General features: G+C 40.3%; 2 protein-coding genes across 2 annotated transcripts; one reads left to right on the forward strand and one right to left on the reverse strand.

Annotated features, from left to right (window-relative positions):
* Positions 1-280: 280 nt before the first annotated feature.
* LOC137252984 (pentatricopeptide repeat-containing protein 1, mitochondrial) lies at positions 281-2,676 on the forward strand. The gene is made up of 4 exons (XM_067789177.1): positions 281-1,257; positions 1,322-2,047; positions 2,109-2,283; positions 2,362-2,676. The coding sequence occupies exons 1-4, from the start codon at positions 344-346 to the stop codon at positions 2,656-2,658; spliced, it is 2,112 nt and encodes a 703-aa protein (XP_067645278.1). The 5' UTR covers positions 281-343; the 3' UTR covers positions 2,659-2,676.
* A 322-nt stretch (positions 2,677-2,998) lies between these two features.
* On the reverse strand, positions 2,999-3,831 carry Tcs5 (TP53 regulating kinase). The gene has a single exon (XM_067789178.1). It carries the CDS (start codon positions 3,734-3,736, stop codon positions 3,053-3,055), a length of 684 nt encoding a protein of 227 aa, XP_067645279.1. The 5' UTR covers positions 3,737-3,831; the 3' UTR covers positions 2,999-3,052.
* Between the last annotated feature and the right edge of the window lie 21,721 nt (positions 3,832-25,552).

Raw genomic sequence — 25,552 nt, forward strand, 5'->3', positions numbered from 1 at the left:
CTTATAATTTGAGCAAATTTATGTTCTTCCTTCAGCCACAGCTGGAATATTGCTATGCGCACATCGTCAAAATCAAATTACCTAGAATGAGAAAGTAACTAATATCAGTAAGGATAGATTAAAGTTTTTAATATATTTAACCCGAAAAGTGTTCTATAAATGGGGCTCCACAATTAGCTCTTTTCTGAGAGACCAAAGGCACAAGGGACTCAAGGAGATTTCAGATAACTAGAATGATTCTATGTAAATCGGGCTTTACGAAGCTCAAATTAATCGATATGATGTTCCGATAAGTTACTCCCATTCTTTTGGGATATGTAAATAGGAAAACAAATTATTTGCTATGGCTATTCGGCTTTTCCAAGGAAGAACAATGTGTCAATTATGGACCAGGAACAATCAGATGACACTGAAACTTGGTTTAAAATTATATTCATCGATTTTCGAGAGTATGGGAAATTATTCAAGTGATCGCATAACCAACGTGATTTACAACAACAACGCTAGATGCTTACACGTGAAAGTTTACGACAAGGATATTGATTTACAGGCACGGCATAACAAAGGACATCTAAATCCTTTCGTTTCCAGTAAGATGACAGAAATTGAGTCCAATCGATATACAATAAAGCAAGAATCAGATCACCAGAACAATGATCCTGATACTTTTGGAACGAGTACATTAGCTGAGGACACCAACGATCCAGGAGATGTAGAGGAAGAGGAATTTACGCAGAATCCACAAAGGAAATCCCAGAGAATAATTGATTATGCTCGTCTCATAAAGTCGCATCTTCATCAAAAACGACTTAAGGATGCTCTTGCTGTGCTAGAGGAACAAATGCTGAAAAAGGATCGAGTTAAACCAGATGTATATATTTATAATTTGTTAATAAGTGGTTGTGCCAAATATGGTTATACGCGCAAGGCATTTAATCTATTCACTAAAATGCGCCAAAGGGGCTTTCAAGTGAAAGGCGGAACTTACTCATCTCTTTTTAATGCATGTGCAAATGCGCCCTCAGCGCCATATGGCCTGGAACAGGCTAATAGATTACGTGAAATAATGCTAGAGAAAGGTTATGAGCCAAATGTAAAAAATTACAATGCTATGATCAAAGCTTATGGTCGTTGTGGTGATGTTAAAACAGCCTATTTGTTGGCTGATGAACTAATTGAGAAACGATTGCCTTTGACTACTGAGACCTTCAATTTCCTATTGCAGGCATGTGCAAGTGACTTTGAATTTGGATTTCGGTAAGATATATACATATATAACTTCGAATATAGAATTTAAATTATTGGTTTTGTTTTACGACAGACATTGCCTACTTACTTGGCACAAAATGGTACAGCATGGCTTGAAACCTGATTATTACACCTTCAATACTGTATTACGTTGTGTTAGAGATTGTGGTTTTGGGGATTTAAACACAATGGAAAAATTACTACAGCAAATATTTATCGAAAGAAAAGAGTTACCAAGCAATCCTGAAGAGCAACCTATACTAATAAGTGAAAAACAAAAGGACAACAACAACAACAACCTTTCAAATATACAACCAGAACCACAAGCTTTAAAAATCAAAAACGAGTCATTGGCGTTAGAACTGCCGAATTTGTTAGCACGGCATCCTCATCTGGGTAGTTTGGTTTCATTGGCTGAAGTAAAATTGCCACATGAACGGTTCCTGCTAATTGGTGGGCTAACAAGTTTTTTGCAACTTATGAAAGAAAGTAAAGTAACGCCCAGTATTGAAACTTTCACAACTCTATTGGAAGTTATACCACCGACTTATGCAGCCGAAAAACAGTTGTTATCATTTGTGCGAAAGATCGGACTTAAAGCTGATATTGATTTTTTCAATATTCTCATAAAAAAACGGTCAATGCGTTTCGATTACGAAGGTGCTAAAGAAATAATATCAATGATACATACTGCCAGGTTACAACCTGATATCGTTACGTATGGTGTACTAGCTTTAGGATGCCAAACTCAAAATGAAGCGAGAGAGTTATTACAAGAAATGCAAGAAAAAGGGATACGGTGCGATTTTGTTTATAATAAGTCTAAAAATTATTTTCAATCCTTTTCTTTTTTTATACAGCATGAATACTCAAATTTTGGGTGCAATGTTGCGGCAAGGTGCCGCTAACCGAAATTTTCCATATATTATTGAAATTATGCAAATAAGCCTAGATGAAAATATCAAGCCGAACGAAATGTTTCTTACACATCTTCATAAGTTTTATGATAACTGTGCGCGTTCAATCGATGCACGGGTTAGTTTGGAAATGCAAAACGATTAATATACACTGAGTTAATCTACATCTACGTTAATTTTTCTTTTTATTCTACAGCATCCTTCAACAAAAACAAAATCTTTCAAGAATGGTCATGCAAAGTTCTGTGATAAATTACGTACTTACTATGAGGAACAAGGGCTATCTGGCTTAAAATTAGAGGACGCTATTAAGAAAATACGTCAGCATCCAGATAAACAATTTAAGGAGGAAGATATTGATGGCATCGAGCCAGTAAAGAATGAAGCTTTATCCAAAAAGCAAAAAATTCGAAAATATATTAAAAAGATTAAAATTGAAAATTTACGAAATGATATACAAGAGGATAGAGAACAACAAATAAAATTAGAGTGATTGCAAGACTAAAATAAATGTGTTCAAAATGTCCACTATGTACATGAAATATTCGTGTTCTACATGACCCAAAGGCTGTTATTTCGGGAAAACCATCACCTTTCACATAAACTGGGTGCTGTTGCTAGAAGGTTATGGGGATTGTTACCGACGTTGATGGTTCTTTACCGGATATAGATCCGGTACGTACCTGTAGTAGGCGCCATGTACCGACTGGTGCCGTTGTGCAATACAGATCGTAGCTAATGCTACCAAGAGAGGAGAAGCGAATTTTTTGGCGCGTTTATAAATGTGGCTTTACAATGAACCATTTAACCATGCTATAGTTTTAACAGATTAATTTATATGCTTTTGAAAGAGTGCATGGATTTTTTAAAATTTTATTGTAAAAAACTTATCCTATCATATTTCGCTTTCGACCACGCGCTCGAACTTCTTCAAATTTTGATACAACAGCGTTCTCGTTTTTGCCACATTCTTGACGGTATGCTGTAAGAATTTTCCCAAATAAGTATGGTTGTTCACTATGTGTACTAAGAAGCGCTCGTTCCAGGACGTACAAATCGACAGCTTTGTCTTCCACACCTTGATTATAATGACTTAGTCCAAAATCAATTAGTGCGATTTCGTATTGTTTAAGAATATCATCGCCTTTAGGATTAATAAGAATATTGGAAGTAGTTAAATCTCCATGTATTATATTATTCCTGTGCAATTTTCCAATTATAGAACCTATCCGTGTACAGAACTCATTAAGAACTTCATCACTACTATCTTTATATTCTTGAACCACACGTTGGATATAATCCTTAGCAGTGATGGCATTTTCAAAATATTCCATGTAAATTTTGCGCGTATTTAGATCAGCATGTAGGATACGCGGTGCTAATATTCCAGCGTTTTTACATCGTGTTGCTGCTTTTGTTTCAGCTTTAATCCGATTCCGTGTAATTTGCGTGTCCAAGTCCATATGCCGGTAATTTTTTACAAAGCGTTCTTTTACTAAACACTTTACTCCGTTGTACTCAGATACGTAAAGCCGACCTTCTGCACCTTGTTTAAAAACAGCCAAATCCATAGTAAAAATTTTTTTAAATTTGTTTCTTTTCAAATGTCATAATATAAGCAGCTGTTTTTGTCAATATTTTTCATTGTAAACTTTACCAAGTAGCGCAACTAACAGCTGATCGCTCAAAATTTGCACACACACACAAACATCACTAATGGCCATATTACGGAAATCTTAGGGAAATTGAAGTTAAATTTTTAAACAGACATAAAATGTTATAATTTTGGAATATGTAGCATCTAGGACACCTTAATTGCAGTAATTGAAAGAAAATGTTTGCTTATACTCAAGTATTTAATTATTTTTTCTAAATTTATCTTTAATATTGATGCAATGATTGATCCAATGCAACTCTGGTCTTCCTACTGTTCTTCATTCCACTCCATTCGAGTGCCTATTTTCACGGCTTGCGAGTGCCTTCCACTCTATTCGCAACATAACCTCGAATTAAGCTGCCAAACTATATAGTAAACAATGATTTTTTTATAATTTCGAACATGGTTCAACTACATAATTGAACCATGATTTCGAGTTTTCATCTAGAGATGAAACCCAAAATTTCAATTTATAGACAAAAGTATCGGCATCTCTAAAATTTGTTGCGGCTAGAGCGCAAATATCACAAACCACAATTGAAGATTGCGCATTCACGAGTTCAAAATTGCTTCGTTCTGCGCATCTTCGTCACACTTGACTGCTTCAGCAAATGAAAGAGAGAAAAAAACAAGAGCTAAAGGAAAATGACGTAAAAATTGTCCATTTCTACCCCAGGTTGAGTGCGAATCCGGATGGATGCATATAATTTGGCTCCACTAGATTTGGTTTTAAAAGTGGCAAAAAGCCACTGATTGGATGTAGAAATAATCACGGAACGAGATAGAGACTCAAAGGGTTAGTTAGTTAGTTATTTTATTTATTACAGTCTTTAGACTTAGATTAAATCTATGAGATCACATTTATACATTATACAGTCTTTGGATTATGCATAATTAATTTTGAGTTATAAAATGTATTTCTTTTTTTTTACCTAATAGGTACTCCTTTACAATATTCGTAAATTAGCCTCTTGAACTCTTTCATATTTTTACAATCTTTTAAGTCCCTAGGAAGTCCATTGTATTCTCTTAATCCCTCAAAATATATACTCTTTTTATCAAATTCGGATTTTACAATTGGCAAGTGGAAATTATTTTTGTTTCTTGTGTTATAGTTATGGACATCGTTGTTGTATTTTACACGATCATTTAGATAATTTGGTAGGTTTCCTAATTTCATGTTGTGTATGAATTTCAAAGTATAATATAACACAAGCTGTTTTACATTAAGCCAGTTCAAGCTGTTTAGTAGCTCTTGTATGCGAGTATCAAAACGCTTCTTTAAAATAAATCGCATCACCGTATTTTGTTTTTTCTGCAACGCATTTATACTTTAATCAGCTATTGTAAATAGAATCGTTGGGCAATATATAAAATGAGGTTCAACGATAGACTTATAAACCATTGTTTTATTGTATCGACTTATGTGCTTGCACGTCCGTATCATAAAACCTATCTTCTTTGAAACTTTCCCCTCTACATATTTAAGATGCTCATCAAACTTTAATCTTTCATCTATTATAACTCCTAAGTATTTTATTTGGTTTATTCTTTCTAATGGGATATTTGCTATTGTAACGAATTTTCTGCAAATCCTCTTATTTGCAATCCTCTGCTAAGTTCGAATCATTAAACTGTTGAATAAATAACTCCAATATTGAATGATGGAAAAATGGCCTTTATTAAGTACTTCACAATAACACTCAAACTGTGCAACGAATAGCTTAATAACCAAACTGATATCTTAAAGGAACTGACTTTCAAAATAATAGTGCTATTGCTCGCTAGATATCGTCTTACTCGTAACTGCTTGACAATTCAAATCAAACTGAATTCCTTCTTACTCGCTGGCGCCGCTTTTATAGTTTACGCTGCATACTTCTAGGCTCTTCGATTTCCAGAAGTTACTAGTTGTTTCGGCTACAAAATCGCCAGCCACAACTACGTGCACAAATTATTGCTCTCTCTTGTGACAACTCAGATAAGGTATATGCATGTGTTTGTAGTTTACAGTCTCCCGCACACACATAAGCGTATAAGTAAATTCATCGGTGTGTGACATCTCATCTCTCGCTGCCTTGTATGTAAATGTTGCTCGTCGGAATGTGTACATATGTGTAGACGCAATTATTGATTCGTTTATGTAGATACATAATGATTGAATTATTGATGTGCATTCACGTCACTGCTTAGATCGGCTTAGAGCTGGCAGCACTCCTTAGTTTTGCTAATATTCGTAACACTGCCCTCCACCTAAGTCTGATCGTCCCGATCAGACAAATCTCTCGATCTAAACGCTGCTAATCTCTCCAAATGAACCACTTTCATTTTGGTTCGTGGTTTGGTAGTGGTTTGTATGCGGTACACTACATCGTTGATCCGTTTTACAACTTTGTATGGGCCTTCCCAGTTACACTGCAATTTCGGGGACAACCCTTTTTTTCGTTGTGGGTTGTATAGCAGCACCAAATCTCCTTCCTGAAACCCTTCCGAATTAATTGCTTTATCGTACCTCGCTTTCATCTTGTCACTCATAATCTTTGCTCGTTGCCTTACCAGATCGTGTATCTCTCTCAGCTCTTCTTCTAAGACATCAGTGGATTTCTTGACATTCCTCTCCGCATCGGCATCTATCCCATACTTCAAATCAGCTGGCAGTCGAAGGTCATTGCCAAAAATTACCTTTGCGGGAGTTTGGCCCGTTGTGTCATGTACTGCCGATCGGTAGGCCATCAAGAATACTGATATGTGTGTATCCCAGTCCTTATGGAACTTGTCGACTACTTTCCTTAAATGCTCCTCCAATGTTCTATTGAAACGTTCCACCATACCATCGGACTGAGGATGCAATGCAGTTGTCCGTGTTTTTCGGATGCCCAACTTCTTGCACAGTTCTTGGAACACAGCTGATTCAAAATTCCTGCCTTGGTCAGAATGTAACTCCATTGGTACACCATACCTTGCAACCCATTCGTTTTTAACCACTTCTGCTACTGTTTCTGCTTCTTGGTTTGGGATTGGGTATACCTCTGGCCATTTACTGAAATAATCCATAACCACCAGTACGTATTTGTTTCCGCGGTTGCTAGTAGGAAATGGACCTGCGACATCCATGGCGATCCTTTCAAATGGTGCACCTGAAATATACTGCTTCATCTGGCCACGACTTCGGGTTTTGGGCCCTTTCGCTCTGTTGCATACCTCGCAATTGGCAATCCACTCGGTGACCGACTGACGGCAACCAACCCAATAGAATCTCTGCTTAATTTTCTCGAGTGTCTTCGTGATTCCAAGATGGCCTCCACTTGGACCATTGTGCAACTCGCTGAGCACGTCAGGAATCCTCTTTCTGGGAACAACTATAAGTTTCTTCTTGCACTGACCATCCTCACTCTCCCATACTCGATGCAAGCAACCGGATATCAATTCCAAACTGTTCCACTGTGCCCAATATGACTTCGCAATGGGACTCTCTGCTGACATATCCTCTCTGCTTGGTCTTTCGTTTCGTTCGAGCCCTTGCATAACATGTGACAGACCTGTATCTTCTAGCTGACACTTTCTTAGTTGTTCCTTGTCCCATTCATCCGTACACGTTATAGTCATTAGCCGGACATCTATAATGTCTTCTTTAGCCTCGGCCTTTGAACAGTGCTTGCATTCCAAACTACATGGCCTTCGTGACATTGCATCGGCATTTCCATGGGTACTACCTTTTCGATGCTCAATGGAAAAGTCATAGCTTTGAAGTCGCTCGATCCACCGTGCCAATTGTCCTTCCGGATTACGGAACTGCAGAAGCCATTTCAATGCTGCGTGATCTGTCCTGACATGGAATCGCTGGCCGTAGAGGTATTTGTGAAAATGTTTAATGCACTCTACCAATGCCAACAGCTCTCTCCGCGTAACACAGTAGTTCCTCTCTGGTTTTCCAATCGAACGGCTGTAATATGCAACTACCTTCTCCTGTCCATCGACCAGTTGTGATAAAACGCCTCCTATAGCATATCCACTTGCATCTGTATCTAGAATAAATGTTGCTCCTGGAATCGGATATGCTAACATTGGGGCAGTGCACAAACGCTCCTTCAATGTTTGGAAAGCCACTTCTTGCTCCTTCTTCCATTCAAAAGCTTTGTTTTTTCTTGTAAGCTCATGGAGGCTATGGGCTACGCTGGAAAAATTTGGTACAAATCGGCGGTAATATGTGCACAGCCCAAGAAAACTTCTCAATTCATGTAGATTCTGTGGTCTTGGCCAATCCTGTACAGCCTCTATTTTTTCGTTCGCAGTGCAGATGCCCTCTGTCGTTACCTTGTGACCCAAATAATTGACTTCCTTTTTAAACAGCGCACACTTTTTGGGACTTAACTTCAGACCAGCGCCAGCTATTCTCTGGAAAACTTCCTCCAAGTTCTTAAGATGTTCATCAAAGTTCTTGCCCAATACGATGATGTCGTCCAGGTACACCAAGCATGTTTTCCAATGTAGTCCTTTCAGTACCTGGTCCATGAGTCTCTCAAAAGTAGCTGGTGCATTACAAAGTCCAAAAGGCATCACTGTAAATTGCCAAAGACCATCACCGACACTGAAGGCTGTTTTCTCTTTATCTTCCTCCTTCACCTCCACTTGCCAGTAGCCGCTTTTCAAGTCCAGCGTGGAAAACCATTTCGTACCAGATAGCGAGTCCAGAGTGTCGTCAATTCTTGGCAATGGGTAGCTATCCTTTTTCGTTACGTCATTCAACTTCCGGTAGTCCACGCAAAACCTCATTTTTCCATCCTTTTTTTTTACAAGTACTACCGGTGAGCTCCATGGACTAGCTGATGGTTCGATGACGCCGCTGTCGTTCATTTCTTGAATGATTTGACTCACAACTTCCCGCTTCGCCAGTGGAACACTACGTGGAGCTTGACGGATCGGTCTCGCATCTCCAGTGTCAATTTGATGTTTCACAACGTTGGTGCGGCCTGGTTTAGAATCATCCTGGTCAAATATGTTCGCGTACTTTAGGAGCAGTTGTTTTGCCTTACTCTGATATGCTTCCTCTAGTCCCTGCATCCATGCCGTGATGTCATTTGAAAGATCAGTATTACTAGCTGAAACGTGTTCCTGGAGCTGTTCACAGTTAATAACCACTTCAGCCTCTTGGCATCTTCCCAAAATAGCTCCATTAGTCAGTTTGAGTGGTGACTTGAACTCATTGAGTACTCTTACCGGAATACGTCCATCTTGTTTTGTCATAGCCAGGGTTTTTCCTACAAGTATGTTTAGTGCTGATTTGTTTGCTGCTTCGACAACCCACAATTTGTTTGTCCCACAATCTCCATCAACCTTTGCCCAGATGACTGCTTCGGATTTTGGTGGTATTTGCTGACTCTCTTCCACCAGCACTCGTTTACTGCTGTAGCCTCTCTCGTAGCCGAAATTAAGTGGTACATCCATGTTTTTATATCGCATCGTCTTGCTTTGCATGTCGATCTTGATGCCCTGGTCGATTAAGAAGTCCACTCCAATTATGATTTCATCAACAATTTCTGCCACTATAAAACTGTGTACTACCATGACGTTCCCAATTGCGACTTCACATTCTACTTCTCCAATTACCTGGGTGTCCTCTCCCGTGGCTGTACGTAATCTTGCTCCAAGCAATGGTCTTATCTTTTTGTTGACTAAATCCGCTCGAATGATGGAATGAGATGCACCCGTATCTACAGTCAATAACCGTTCCTTTCCGTCCACATGTCCTCCAACAGTAAGGTTGCTCGATCTTCTTCCAATCTGCGAGATAGAGATTATGGGGCATTCAATTGCGGGAGCCAGCTGTCGCCCCTTGCGGCTGACTCGATTTAGTTTAACGATTGAGTGGTCTTGGATATTTGCTCATCACCTTCTGCTCTACGTTTACGACCACCCACATTGTTGGAGCTATTGGGACCGCTGCTGCAATGTCGTGCAATATGACCTGGGTTGCCGCACTTGAAACATTTAATAACTCCGGCATTTTTCTGTTGTGATCCCTTCAGTGCTTCCAAAATAGTGTCTACCCAATCTGGTCTTTCCACTTCTACACGATGAGCTTTGTATGCTGGTTTACTCAATAGTGAGGCCGTTTCCTGAGTCAATGCATGTGATACCGTTTCAGAAAATGTCAGATTTGGGTTTGCGTATGTAGCTCGCTTCGTTTCCACGTCCCGTATGCCATTTATGAAACTCTGGATTTTTACCCTTTCAGTGTATTCCACGGGTGCGTCCGCATTTGCAAGATGAGCCAATCTTTCAATATCTGAAGCAAACTCCTGCAATGTTTCATTTGCTTTTTGGTACCGGTTTTGCAACTCAATTTGGAATATCTGTTTCCTATGCTCGCTTCCGTAACGTCTCTCTAAAGCGCTCATCAATGTTTCGTAGTGGTTCCGCTCGTACTCTGGGATGGTCTGTAAGATTTCCGCGGCAGGCCCTTTCAGTGCCACGAACAGAGCTGCAACTTTATCTTCAGCATTCCATTGGTTCACTGCTGCGGTCTTCTCAAACTGTAGCTTAAAGACCTGAAAAGGAACAGAACCGTCAAAGGATGGTGTCTTTACCTTTGGATTACTCGCTGAAACAGCTGAGCGGTTTAGTTGTAACTGCTCCATACGACCTTTTAACGCTTCTATTTCGGCATCAATTTTGTCCTCGAGTTGTAAAATTTTTGCATCCTGCTCTTCCAGTTTCACAAAGAGCTGCGCTGATACCTGTTCCGAAATTTGTGCCGACATTTCAGATATACGTGCCTCTTGCGCTTCCAGTTGAGATGCCAAATATGTCTTCTGTTCTTCCATCTTGGATGTTATACGTGTCTCCTGCGATTTTAGTTGTGATGCCATATATGTCTTCTGTTCTTCCATCTTGGATGTTATACGGTTCTCCTGCGATTCCATATATGTCTGCTGTTCTGCCAGTTGAGATGACACTGTCGATGTTTGAGCAGATATTGCAGCTAAAATCATGTTCAAGTCTGTACTGGTAACCGTCTGCGATGTTTCGTTCTTCTCTTCAATTTTTGTTGTCTCCTCGCCATCAAGATGAAAGACATGCTCTTCCACATCAATTCCTTCTGCTTCCATTGCTTCTCGTAGCCGTGCCTGAAGTTCGAGTTTAACGCCGCTTGTATTCAATCCACGGCTCTCCAACTCCTTCTTCAGTTGCGGGATCTTCAATTCACTTAACTTTGCCATGTCCTTGTTGTCCTCTAGAATTTATTCAACAATTCCTCTTCTGACACCAATTGTAACGAATTTTCTGCAAATCCTCTTATTTGCAATCCTCTGCTAAGTTCGAATCACTAAACTGTTGAATAAATAACTCCAATATTGAATGATGGAAAAATGGCCTTTATTAAGTACTTCACAATAACACTCAAACTGTGCAACGAATAGCTTAATAACCAAACTGATATCTTAAAGGAACTGACTTTCAAAATAATAGTGCTATTGCTCGCTAGATATCGTCTTACTCGTAACTGCTTGACAATTCAAATCAAACTGAATTCCTTCTTACTCGCTGGCGCCGCTTTTATAGTTTACGCTGCATACTTCTAGGCTCTTCGATTTCCAGAAGTTACTAGTTGTTTCGGCTACAAAATCGCCAGCCACAACTACGTGCACAAATTATTGCTCTCTCTTGTGACAACTCAGATAAGGTATATGCATGTGTTTGTAGTTTACAGTCTCCCGCACACACATAAGCGTATAAGTAAATTCATCGGTGTGTGACATCTCATCTCTCGCTGCCTTGTATGTAAATGTTGCTCGTCGGAATGTGTACATATGTGTAGACGCAATTATTGATTCGTTTATGTAGATACATAATGATTGAATTATTGATGTGCATTCACGTCACTGCTTAGATCGGCTTAGAGCTGGCAGCACTCCTTAGTTTTGCTAATATTCGTAACACTATTTTTAGAGTTACATTGTCAACTCCTGAGTGTATTTTACTCATGACCATCCATTTTGTTTTCTCAATATTAATTTTGAGCTTGTTTTGACATAGCCATTTATATACAGAGTCTATATCCGCTTGTGTTTTTGATATGGCCTCAGTTACGGATGGACAGCTTATCGTCAACAATGCATCATCTGCAAATAGTCTTATTTTACAGTGACTCAAACAAGTTTTAATATCATTTATGTATATTATGAACAGAATCGCGGCTAGTACAGATCCCTGTGGTAAACCTATTTCAACTTCTATTTCAGGAGATGTCACGTTCCTAATTAGAGTTCTCTGTTTTCTTCCTTTAAGGTAGCTTCTGAACCACTTTAAAGCTGTATTTCGGACGCCGATGTTATATAATTTCCTGAACATTATATCTCTATCAATAGTTTCAAAAGCTCTTTTAAGGTCAAGAAAAACTGTGACTGTTACTAGTTTGCAAGACATTCCTTCTTTGCACTCTGCTATCGCCATTTTCAGTGCGGTTTCACAGGAGTGTTTTGATCTAAACCCTGATTGCTCGCTAATAATAATTTCATATTTATTTACATATTCTAGCAGCCGTTCTTTTACAATTTTCTCTATTATTTTTTCATCGCTAGGTAACGTATTTATTGGCCATATTTCTTCTGGTTTTACTGTTCCTTCAACTTTCAACTGGTATAATTGTCGACGTTTTCCAGCATGCTGGAAAAACACCACTATTAAAGCTTTCATTAACTATGCTAGTATAATAGTATCCTAAGTATACCACACTATCTTTAATGACACCTTCTGTTAATAGTTTTCTTCCACCATATTTATTTTGTAAAGTCGCCGCTGTCCGCAAGAACTGATCAAAACTTACATTTTTAAGTTCAAATAAATTTCTATTTATGTCTACCTCAGCTTCAACTGGCATAATGGTTTCAATACTACTACGTATTATTCTTATACTTTCAATAAAAAACTGATTTAATTGTCTTGCAATTTCATAATCTTCCTCAACATAAGTGTTGTTTATAAAAACTCGTTTTATTTGAGAATTCTCGTTGTTCATATTTACAGCATCTTTTAGACATTTCCACATCAGCCTTTGGTTGTTACTGTTGATTGGGAAAAAAATATAAAATATAATACAAATTCAAGTGAAAAAACCAAAATTTTATAATTTAAATTGAAACTGTAAGAAAAAAAAGACTTAAAGCAAACAAATTTGAATGCATACATATGCAAATGAAGGGAAGGCAAGTTAAAATATAAATAAAGTAAAAACAAAAAAAGCAAAAATGAGTGTATGTGCGAAATGCAATAGCATTATAAGAGGAGAGCGGTATACGATGTGAGGGAGTGTGCAATAAAGTGTATCACTTGAGCCTAACCTGCGCGGGTGTTGACAAATACAGCTCTAAAATTATTGGAGAAAAAAACATGGTACGCTTTATGTGTGATGAGTGTGTAACATATATACAAAATGTTGATTTGGTGCTGCAAGATATGCAAATGAGTGTTAAAAAAAATAACTCAATACTGAAGGAGTATAAACATGAATTTGAAGATGTGATGAAGAAAAGCCAAGATGAATTGAAAACCTTATTGGAAGCTGTAGAAAGTCGGTATACACAACGCATCGCAACAATGGAAAGATCGCAAAAGTTATTTGAAAAGAAAATTGGCGAGGTAAAAAACTTATACGATATGATTGAAGAAGTGAAAAATAAAACTGAGATAATTGGTCAAGACAGTGAGAAGGTGCACAATGAAATAAAGAAAATAAGCAGTACAAATATTGCTAAGGAAATGTCATATGCAGAAGCTATGAAAAATAATAACAAAAAAGGTGAAGTGCCGCAGTTAAATAAAGATGTAGCAATAATAGTGAAACCCAAATTAAAACAAACAGTGGAAAAAACTAAACAAGATTTAAACACCAAAGTAGATCCTAAAAATTTAAAAATTACGAATATCGCATCAAAAAGCAACGATGTAATGGTAATTCACAGTGAAAATAATGATGAACGTGAAAGAATAAAAACAGCGATTGAAAATAATATTGGAAAAGATTTGTTACGGTCTGCTGCTACGGTCTACGGCTACGATCCACTTGGGAGCATGTTCACGCGAACACACCTAGTGATGTGGCGAAAGTTGCGATAAAAAGTATCGAAAAACAAGGAAAAAGACAGACGGGCGATCGCTAACGAAAAAAAAAACCACGAGTTCCGGAGGAAGAAAAAAGATCTTTTCCTTTTTCGAGCTGAGTTGGTTAAACGTGGTGATTTTGTGCTCTTAAATTTTCCAATTAAGGGCTAAGCGTGCTTTAAATTAAATTGTTTTTAAGCCGATAAGCATTGTACATATGAAAACAATCCTATACTACTTTTCGAACATAAAACTGAATTAATTTTCTGCAAGCAACATTTGATATTATTAAAATCGCAATCGTGACGCGTCTGGAAGAAATGCAGCGACAGTCAGCTCCGCAGCTACAAAGGAAACGAGTTAAAGGCACCATGGAATCAAAAGACTTATCAAAGGCAGTGTAAATAATCCTCCACTAATAACCAACATTTGTTCATCGTACACCAAATCTTACCTGCATTTCAAAGTGGTTAATTTACCTACATTTGCCATTCCGACTGTTTTACTACTAGCCGCAATTTCACTTTTTCGTTATGGCAACATACAACGGCCACCTATTATTGTGACGTGGTCTGCGCTGACTGCATGGTACCCCAAAACCACCACAAAATCCATACGCAGTAGCATATGATAAAGCGCCGACCACTACCAACGGCGCCCACTATTATCACGAGCATCACCATCGGTAGTACCTTCCCCAACCCTTTTATTAGCGCCAACCACGAGCGCAACAACCATCCCCCAGCGGGTTAGGGGGGATCAGAATATACCCGCGGTAGGTATGCCTGTCGTAAGAGGCGACTAAAATACCAGATTCAAGGGGCTGTGTAGCGCAACCCTGCAGGTTGCCAGCGCAACATATAGCTTCTCTAAACCCAATTGTCAACCTCACCTATCCGCGGCGAATCCTGTTTCACTAACAGACGAGGCTCTGGCGACCCTAAGCTCCTTATGGAATTTTGGGTTGGGGAGGGAGGGGATGGCCTGAAGGTTTAATGTGGCCACATAAATCGTTCCCGAGATGGTCGGGCCAGCACCTTAATGGTGCTGTGGTACCGGAGCGTACCGGATCTGTATCCGGCAAAGGACCATCACATCGATAACACTCCCCAAAGCCTTCGGGGAGCAACCTTATCGCTACAACAACAACAACAACAGCGCAACAACCACCAGACGTACCGCCACCACCAGTTGCAACGCACACAACGCGGCCGCGAACATAGGTCCGAGGCCACTAATGTTAACACCTACAACAGGCGGTACCACCGACACCAATACTAGCCGCATCTTTATCAGCTGCGTCCATACCGGCGATAATAATACTAGCGCATCTATTAGCTGCGTCCATACCGGCGATAACAATACTACCACATCTTTATCAGCTACGACCATACGGGCTACAATAAACCAGCTACAATGACAACCACAGGGCAGCGAACATAGGCCTGCGGCCAGGCCAATTGCGACAACGAATATCAGCGGGTAAAGCGGTGAGTTCGTTCCATTACTGAACCAAATATACGTATTTGTAGCCTCAAGCTTGTCTTTTAAAATTTTTTTTTTTTTGACTGCAACATTATATAATGTTAATATACAAACATATTCAAATTTAAGGCTATCACCCTAGTATAGAATTAAAATGAATATGAATACGAATGCAATATGCATAATGAGCGAAGAAAATGAAAAGTTAAGAAAGCAATTCTTGTTATACGTTCGAAATTGTTGCATACTGAAAAATTAACAAAAAAAAAAACAAAGCATATCTTAATGGTCATAGGTAGGCAATTTGTACTGCCTGTGAAACAAAAAAAAGTGTTTCAGGTATTAAAATTTGCTTTGCATTACGGTAAAATTTTACTATTACTTTTTTAATTAATGCAATTGTTGCGGATATGATTTTGGAATGAGCAAAAAGTATTGATATTGTTTCGGTAAGGAATAAAGTTTTATTGGTAATTCAAGTTCAATTGCATTGTCAGTTAAAACGCATTAAATTTATATTAAGGGACGCAAATAACGAGTAATGCGGATTAGCTTACATTATCAACAAAAAAAAATTTGTATACATTTTTTTGACTGAGTTGAACTAAACCCAAAACAATACCAGCACTGACTGATACATGCAAAACAGTTTACGTTTCACCTGAACAAGTAAAACGATTTCATTCATTTTACTATAAGTTTAAAAAGTTCACGTTTTACCTGAACCTGTAAAACGATTTCGTTAATTTTACCATAAATTTAAAAGTTCACGTTCTACCTGAACAGGTAAATGACTCCGGTAATTTTTCTATGGATTTAAAAGCTTACGTTTTACTTGAACATGTGAAACAATTTTTTTGAGGAGTATGATTTACCCCAAATTTAGTCTTAGTTGCGTTTATAACAAATTTCTTAGTACATAGTACATATTAGTGTCATTATACTATGTGTTATACCAAATTGATGTTTTGTTAAACTCAAAGTAAGTCTAATACAACAACATATTAATTTTGTAAGGGGGCCCCAATTATCGGAAGTTGTATCCAAACTGTACAGACCTAAGATAGGTTTCTGAATGAAAAAAGAAAAGGGCATTTAACCAAATTTCTACCAATAAAAAAAAAAAAAATTTATTATATATATAATATATTAGATTATAAAAACAAACCAATTATTATTACATTCAATGAACGTCACAAAACGCAGCTCACAATAATTTTTCTAAAAACTTACAAAAAAAAATAGAGTTCCTCTCCAATTAGGCACGCATTTTTGATTGCTACTTTTTTTTTTTAAATAAAAATATTTATAAGCATAAATATATATATAAAAAAAAAAAGAAACCTTGCAGTAAGATCAAAAGAAGTTTATAGAAAGAAATGCTATATTAGTTGTTATGGACACGCATTTACGATGGAAGCAGTAAGGAAGACGGTCGGCATGATTTTGTGGTGCACAGTGGCTAGTCATTGTCGGCTGGGGCGGGTCCTTGCCAACCTTACTGTTCCTGCGCCATAAACAGAAAAAAGTTCCTATCATGCCTATCCAAAACTAGCTGTCAAAAAGCGCAGAAACCGACTCAAAACGCTTGAAATTCAAAATAAAACAACATCCGGCCGAACCGGATGTCACGGACAGACCGTTGGCATTCAAAATCTAAATTCAAAAAATTCAAAAAAAAACTGACGCAAAAAAAAATTACCGAACCGGACATGACCGGTTACTACTCTGAAATCAAAATTCAAAAAAAAACTGCTGAAAATAAAATAAAAGAACCAAAAGGAAAATAAACAAAAAGGGCCGAATATATATAGGGGCGCCGCGGGTGGTGTTGCGACGCCCGGTGCTATGCCCACCCTCAAAATCCATGGCCACCGTCGCACCTAAAATTCCGGTGGCCCCTTACCTGTTAGCCCTAAGTGCCTTCTAAAAGAATAGGGTAGTCAACATTCCCATTTTAATTACAATATTTATTCACAATTCATTATAGAAAAAAAATATATATAAAGTTCTAACTAGTTTTGGTTATCATCGTAGGGGGTTGGTGATTGTGTTGGAGTTGTTGGTTGCGAGTGTATATAAGTCACATACATACATACTTGATCTATGCACATACTATTTTAGTGTTATATGGTTTAGCCCCTTACTCATTTTGCCCTTAAATTAGTACGTTGTTACAATAATCACTTATTATATGCTTTGTGGTAAAACTTATTTTTTTAAGTGTACTTAAATATCAATTTGGTATAACGCGCATATTATAATGATAATAATAATATGTAATATGTACTAAGAAAATTTGTTACAAAAGCAATAAAGATAAATTTTATATAGCGCTATGCAGTATATGCACGTATATTGCCTTCTTCTGGTTGTTCGAACAATATTGCTAGCAATAGTAATTCATATGTGTAGATATATATATATATATATATTGTACTTGAATGATATAAGAAAAGAAATTTTAAATCTTCTAGCCGATTCGTGCATAAAATTTCCATTTTTTTTCTAACATTTTATGGGTGAGCTCCAAAATGAATCGCTAAGACGTTTCACGTGATAGCGCCGGCTTATTATTCATAAAATGTATAGAGCTAAATTTAGACATCTTAAGGTGACAAAATATATTCTAAAAATGATCAAAAAAAATGTATGTTTTTCTTTTTATGTAAAGCTAAGGCTTAGGTAGGTATTAGGTAAATGGAATTATTCTCGTAAGTTGCTGAATACAACCTTGGTTATATCTAAAGAGCTTGGTTCCATATAATGTAAAAAAGGTGCATTCACAAATAAACGGCGTATGTCGGAATTAGTGTTAAGCGTTCTAACAGGCAGGTGCTACTTGACCTGACTGAGACAAAACTGCCTGTTTCTTTGTGAACAAACCTTTAAAATGGGTAAATATACTAAACTGTGGTTACATTGTTTAATATCTTGTTAAGTTGCAAACATGAGTGTTCATGTGGTAATTCTTTTGGTTAGATAAATCTTACAAGCCAAATTTAAATAGTGGCAATCATTTATATGTAACTTTTCTTCTATAGTACGTTAAACTATCTGTTCATCTTGTATGTTTATAATTCAAAAAAAAAAAGAATGTCGTAATTTTGACAAAAAAATTCGATCCTTGTCGAATGGATTACCCGGGCTATATGAAACCCTCTAAGTACCACTTGGAAGTTCGTTTAACTACCCTGCAAAAATACTCTAGTCATTCCACGCCGTTTGACCCGTTACTATACAGTCATAGGTTATGTTCTTAGTCACATTTGCATGGCGTGGGTAAGTTTCATGACCAGAATTTTTTGTAGGGTAATTACATCTAAATTTATACCTCGCTGGTACTTACATGGCCGACAGAGTACGTACCATGGGTCTCTGCCGGCGTGTTGTCGCTGGTGAAGCCGACCTTGCCGGTGAAGTTGACACTGATGTTGGTTGTGGTGCGCGGTCTTGGGCGCGCTGTACTGGTACTGTTGGTGGCTGCTGCGCTCTGGTCTGAGGTGATCGGTTGAACCGGGTGGCAATGAAACCTCTGGATGATCTGGCGCTACTTCCGGCTTTCGTTGTATTATGCTGCAGCGTACTGCTGGCCCTGGAGGCGGAGGTGGTGTTGGATGTTTTTCCAAAGGTGATATTGTACTTCGTGAACGTAGAGAAAGGGGTGTATCTTCGGATACCAATGGTTCTCATCACATTTAGCTCAGTGCCGTCCGAATCCGTATCGGAATCACTAACACTTTCCTCACTGCGGGTGGCTGTGAAACGCCGACCTACTTCACTAGATATTATTTACGTTGCGCTTGTGTCAACACGACACCACCGTGATAAGGTCTATTCCCACTTGTTCGTACTTCTAGTAGTTGGGCCTGCAATTCCTCGTTGCAGCCTTTTGGTTCTTCCACAATGCTCGTTGAATATGCGCACAGCACGGCGAGGGTGTTTTGCGAGGCGTTGAATATAGTCGGGGATGTGCAGTTGATGTAAGCAATAGCGAAAATGACGCAGGACTAATTCTTGCGTTTTTTTTTTTTGTTTTTTTCCCGGCCGGACAATCGTGGCCTTTTCTTTTTAAGTTTTTTTCCAAAATTTTCTGTGTTTTTGGGTGTGTATACGACCGGAAACTCAATGCTTCCTTTTTTTCGCTGGTGATGGCAGGTCTGTCTTTTTCCGGTTTTCGATATTTTTTTATCGCCACTTTCACCACATCGCTAGGTGTGTTCGCGTGAACACGCTCCCAAGTGGATCATGGCCGTAGACCGTAGCAGCAGACCGTAACAAACCTGCTTCGCTTTGAAGACCTGACGATGAAGCGAACAGGAAACCGGATCATCTGTGGGAAGCTACTGCCAGGAATCTTCGACGACAAGCAACGTGGGGCACGACTCACCCCTGAGATAAGAGTCTCAAAGTCCTACTACGAAGCTAGCCGGGCAACATAGGTCTATCAAAAAAAAAATTAAGTCAAGTTGGGAATAATTTCTGTTTCCTAGTTATAAGGGCTTTGCGGCAATTAGACATTTGTTATGGAGAACTCGTCAAAACTCCGAAAGATGATTCCTAGTGGTTATCGCTCCCACCGGAATGCAAAACAAAAAAAAGGTGTAGACATTTTGATCTGGAGAACTCGTCCAAACTCCGAAAGGCTAGTCCGACCTAAGCGTGGACTGCCAGGGTGTTCACGGTCCTCGGTGAGTACGCGTGTGAACAACCTATGAGGTCATTGCTCGGGGAGAATACTGGGCGAGATGTCCCCGACCGCCAAAACGCCCAGACAAAAAAAGGTCCAATTGGTGGGTATATAAAAAAAATCAAATTGTAAATTGGCAAAAGAAACGCCCTTGTTGGTTCATTGCGGACGAATATCCGAAGCATGGAAGCGACCTATCAATTTCCCGTTTAGGTCCTCGAGATCATACAATGCATTGCCTATCTTTCGAAGCACGCGACACTTCAGGTATTTGGGTAGGAATTTGGCGTTAATGCCCTGTTTGAAGTTACTTAAGGCAAAGTTTTTTCGGAAAACTTCCTGACCTTCCTTGTAGTTGACCTGTCTAGAGCGCTTGTTATAGGTGGTTACTCCCCTATCCTTGGCCTGATCTAAATTTCTACGGATCTGCTCGCGAATATTAGTCAACTTGTCAGCTCGGCTTACTACCGTAACTTGGTCTTCCCGAAGCGTGCCGAGTTTCCCTAAAATGTTGTACGTTGAGGCATGCTGGACCATGTTTTGGCCATATAATGCAAAGTATGGAGAACACTGAATCGCCGTATGAAAATCACTTCTCAAAACTGATAAAATCTCGGGTATATGCTTATCCCAATCGGTATGGTCAGGTTTATCTTTCAGGAAAATCCTAATCTTAGAAACAATTTCTCTGTTGACGCGTTCGGATGCGTTCGCTTGGGGAGAATATAGCCCCGTCCTCACGTGCGTCACCCCGTAATTTACTAAAAATTGGTTCATTTCCTTCGAGATAAACTGTTTACCATTGTCACTGTGAATAAACTCAGGGACCCCTACAGCTGGGAAAATTTCTGAAGCGAAGTAATGTATAACGTTAACAGTGGTGGCTCTCTGCATGGGCTTTAGCCAAACGTATTTTGAAAAATGGTCTAGTACTATGAAAAGAAATTGATTTCGCCGCTTAGATCTCGGATACGGCCCTAGAAAGTCGCAATATAACCGCTGAAATGGCCTTTCGGATTCAAAGGTGCTCTCTATAGGTGGTCTCGACTGCTGATTGGTGGGTTTTACCGTTTTGCAGGTGTCACAACGCTGGACGTAGTCCCTGACGTCCTTAGCCTGCTGCGGCCAGAAGTACTTTTGCCTAACACGTTCTAAGGTTTTCTGCCATCCGCCATGGTAACTCCGGTTAGCGTCATGTGCTAATCTCACTGCTTCCTCAGTCAACCCTTTTGGCAACCATAAACGCCACAGCGAGTTTTCTTCCCCTTCCATCCCCTTACGAAACTTAACTCTTTTGAAAATTACACCGTCCACAACTCGTAAATCCGGAAGTGATTCCTCGTTTTCGGTGACGGTCCGAATTAAGTCTAAGTACTCGTTGCTGCTAAATTCGGGAGAGACTAAATCTATTTCGCCGGGTGTGGTAGTGAAAGTTAACTCGTCAGCATCAAAACGCGACAGTGCGTCTGGTACTACATTGAGGGTGCCCTTACGATGTTCCATTCTAAAGTCGTATCTTTGCAGTAAGAGTGACCACCTCGCTAACCTCCCGCTTAAGTCTTTCTGTGTCATCAACCACTTGAGACTGGAGTGGTCCGTAATAATCCGAAAAGGTAATCCTTCGACATAGGGTCGGAAACGCTTCACGCTGATTATGGCTGCAAGACATTCCAGCTCGGTTACTGTATAATTGCGTTGAGCATTATTCAGCTTTTTCGACACGAATGCGATTGGATGCTCAGCGCCCTCATCATCCACCTGGAACAACACTCCGCCAACACCTACTTTGGAAGCGTCACATTGTATTACGAATTCCCTTGAAAAGTCTGGTTTGGCCAAAACAGGGGCGGAACTCAAAGCTACTTTTAGCTTTTCTAAGGCCTCTATAGCTTCAGAGGTAAGCTTGAACGGGCCTGCTGACTTACGAAAACAGTCGGTCAAGGGACCTGCCAAGTCAGCAAAATTGGTAATAAACGCTCGGTACCAATTCGCCATGCTCACAAACCTACGCACTTGCTGAGGGGATTTAGGGATCGGGAAGTGTTGCATTGCTTCTACTTTTCCCGGATCCACTTTCAGACACCCGCTGCCTATCAAGTATCCTAAGTAGCGTATTTCCTTCTGACAAAATTTACTTTTATCCACGTTTATTGTCAGCCCTGCGTTTCTCAAACATTGGGCCACTTCCGCTAGCAATTTCAGGTGATCCTCAAAATTAGTGCTACATACCATCAGATCGTTCAGGTAGACAAAGACGTTCTCTCGCAGGCGCGAAGGGATTGCCTTGTCCATCAGCCTACTCATAGTCTGCGGTCCATTGCACAGACCAAATGGCATTACCTTGAAGTGGTACAGAGGCCTCCCCGGAACTGCGAATGCTGTTTTTTCCTTAGAGGACTCTGTCAATTTGATCTGGAAGAACGCGTCCTTCAGATCAATGCCACTAATAAAATACGTATCCTTCAGTCTGCTCAATAAGCCGTTGATATGAGGCAGGGGTACGAGTCTTTCTTAGTAACCGCGTTGACCTTCCTGGAATCTATGCACAGCCTAACTTTACCTGGTTTCCGGACCAGTACTACAGGACTACACCACGGGGAGTTGGATTCTTCTATAACTCCTAATTCGAGTAACCTATCTAGTTCTCTAAAAGCTTCGGCTTGCCTCGGTGGCGAAAGAGGGAAATGTTTGCTTTTTATAGGTACAGCATCACCGGTGTCTATGTGATGCTCCACTAATTCCGTTTGTCCTAGGCCTAACTTCTCGTACGAAGGGAACGTCTCGATGACCTTTTGCAATTCTGATTTTCGTTCTGGTGACAATTCGTGCAGGTTAAGTTCTTCTTCCTTCTCAAGTCTAACCTCTAAACACTCTACGCTTGGGAATATTTTGGGAGCTAACGCAAATGCTCTCCAAAAATCTACCCCGAAGTATGCTTCTTGGAGAAGTGAGGGGACAAGGTAAAAACGAATAACCTTTGTGATATTTTTAAAGGTGACCGGTAGAGATACTGAGCCTAAAATTTTTTGCTTGTTGCCGCCCGCGGTATATACGAACGCATGTAAGGGCTGATATTCAAAGCCGTTATCCTCTAGGAATTCTACTCCGTGTTTCCCTAAGATGGAGACGTTGGCTCCCGAGTCTAACAGCCCTACAAGGAAACTATCCTTAATTCTAGCCTTTACTAAAGGCCTTTCATCCTCGGTAAGCGTTAACGTGGTGGCTTGCAGCAGTCTACGCTCCTGTACTCTCCTGTGGTATCTCTTCCTACACTTCAAAATATTGTCCGATACCGGATATTGTTCAAAAATGGTTTGTCTTATTTGTTTATACCTATGTTCCCTTTCTTCTAGGTTTGGTGAAAGTTGCGTTTGGCAAGCGACATCCCTATGCTGGTGTCGCAGAATTCTAATGGGCTCGCTCATCGCGGATGAGGACGTTTGACTCTCGGATTCAGAACTATTCGAATTGTCAGTACTGTCAGGGAAGGTTATTATCACGTTTGAGGGCTCTTCTGCCAGGGTACTACTGCACCTCGGAAGCTCACCACCTCCATGCAGAGATTCACCCTCTGGTTCAGCGCACGGGACGACGCCTCGAGCACTGGCTGATGTGGGAGCTATGAAGCCGAACGAGGTTCCCCCGCCTTCTCGTTCGGGTACTGGTTTTCCTGCCTGCGATGGTCCTTAGGGCATTTAGGAGTGAATACACCCTTGTACCCACATTTAAAACAAAAAGGATTTTTTATGGGTTCCTCACAATATATATAGGAGTGCCCCCATTCCCTGGCAATTCCAGCATTGGATTCCCGAGTAGTCCGGTCTTCTGCTGCGTCGATATTCCAGCGCCTCTATCTGCGGATCCATCTCGCCGTCCTCGTTTTCCGTCCTCATGTCCGGGGTGCGTGCTTCGCTTACATGCCGTCCTGGGTAAGTAGCTCCCAACAGCTTGCTTTTTTTCAGCACTTGTTCACCTCTGCGTGCTACATCCCGTAAATCATGAAGGTTCCTTACATCTGCGTTGAAAAGCATCAGCTTAAGGCTACTGTTGACGTTTCTTTTTATTATGTCAATCAGTAAAAGCTCCGACATTGGCTCCCTTAAGCGCGCGTTCAAGGAGATTATGTCCGCGTGAAACACGTCATAACACTCACTTGCTTTTTGCTTCCGCATGGAGATCTCCATCATGATCTCGTGGTCAGTCTTCAAAGTGCCAAATTCCCTTTTCAGTGAGTAGCACAAAAAGGCATATGTCGCATTTGGGTTTTGTTTTGTGAACAGCCAGTACCATTCTTCGGCTCGTCCAGAAAGGAACAAGTGGAAACTAGCCATTATCTGTTCATCAGGGCATTGTGTGCGCTCACACAAGGTGTTCAGTTTGATAAGGAAATCGGCTACGCTCCCAGTGCCGTCGAATGCGATTTTCCACTCCTGCGGTTTTACTGCTATGCTGCTTGGAGTCGGGTACATTGGTGGTACTCCTGTTGGAAATGGGTTACGGTCCATCCTACTTGCGTTCCTATTTTGCTGATTCGCTTGCTGCGTGGATTCGAGAGCGGCGTTGAGCTGGGCCATATTGGCTCTAATTGAGCCCATCTCTCTCCGCATTTCCTCCTGCGAAGCCTGGAACAGTTGGTGTAGCACGTCCACCCACGAGCCTCCACGAGTGGCTTCGTCCTGCATTCCTAAGGTATTCGTCCGATCACTTGTAGCGTCTCCAAAATTTCCCATTTCCTGATTTGGTGGTAAAGCACCAGCTCCTTCGGGTGCGTAGATCTGCCCAGTGGGCATTAGCCCCGAGATATCGTACGCGTTCACGTGACTGGTGCTTATAGGTCCGTCCAGTTTCTCGCGAGGGTCATTCAGGTCCGAGCCCATGTTTATTAACGCGGGGTCTCCATATTGTCCGCCTACTGGGGTGTGCACCACCAAGGGACGCCTGGCCTGAGGGAAGGCCCTTCTATTTTTACTGCCCCGGTTCTGGTTTCCCCGGTAATTCCCTGCACTCCCAAACGGGGTATTCCGGCCCGGTTGCCCGAACGACTGGTCGCGCGACATATTAAAAAAAATGGTCAGCTATAGGTCAAAAAAAAACTTTTGCCACGTAAGGCAGTTAGGAATCCAAACAACAAGGTTTTTGTATATAAATTTATACGCAAAAAAAGTGAATAAAACTTTCAAAAGTTGAAAAAAAAAACAGAAGCGATTAAGCAATTTAAATGTATCGTGCAATCAATGGGAATGCTGACATTCCCTTCCCGAAGGCACTCGGGCTACAGGCGAAAAAAAAACAAAAAAAAATTACATAAACTCATTCATACTTGTCCCTAGTGCTCCCAACCGCAGTGCGAGGGGGTCTTAAGGCCCCCCTCCGAGACTGGTTGGGGCCACTAGGGTCACTCCAGGCACACACGGGTTGGTCTCAACACGCCCAGCCGCAACGCAGGGGCAGTCT

Source organism: Eurosta solidaginis, chromosome 5 (genome assembly GCF_040869045.1).
Source record: "Eurosta solidaginis isolate ZX-2024a chromosome 5, ASM4086904v1, whole genome shotgun sequence".
NCBI classification, from domain to species: Eukaryota; Metazoa; Arthropoda; class Insecta; order Diptera; family Tephritidae; genus Eurosta; species Eurosta solidaginis.

What these genes read in the sequence shown, in the direction of transcription:
- LOC137252984 (XM_067789177.1), top strand. Translation starts at nt 344, where the DNA reads ATGGCTATTCGGCTTTTCCAAGGAAGAACAATGTGTCAATTATGGACC. An exon ending in ATGCAAGAAAAAGGGATACG is followed by an intron (nt 2,048 to 2,108) that starts GTGCGATTTTGT and finishes TTTTTTATACAG; the next exon opens with CATGAATACTCAAATTTTGG. An exon ending in CGCGTTCAATCGATGCACGG is followed by an intron (nt 2,284 to 2,361) that starts GTTAGTTTGGAA and finishes TTTATTCTACAG; the next exon opens with CATCCTTCAACAAAAACAAA.
- Tcs5 (XM_067789178.1), bottom strand. Translation starts at nt 3,736, where the DNA reads ATGGATTTGGCTGTTTTTAAACAAGGTGCAGAAGGTCGGCTTTACGTA.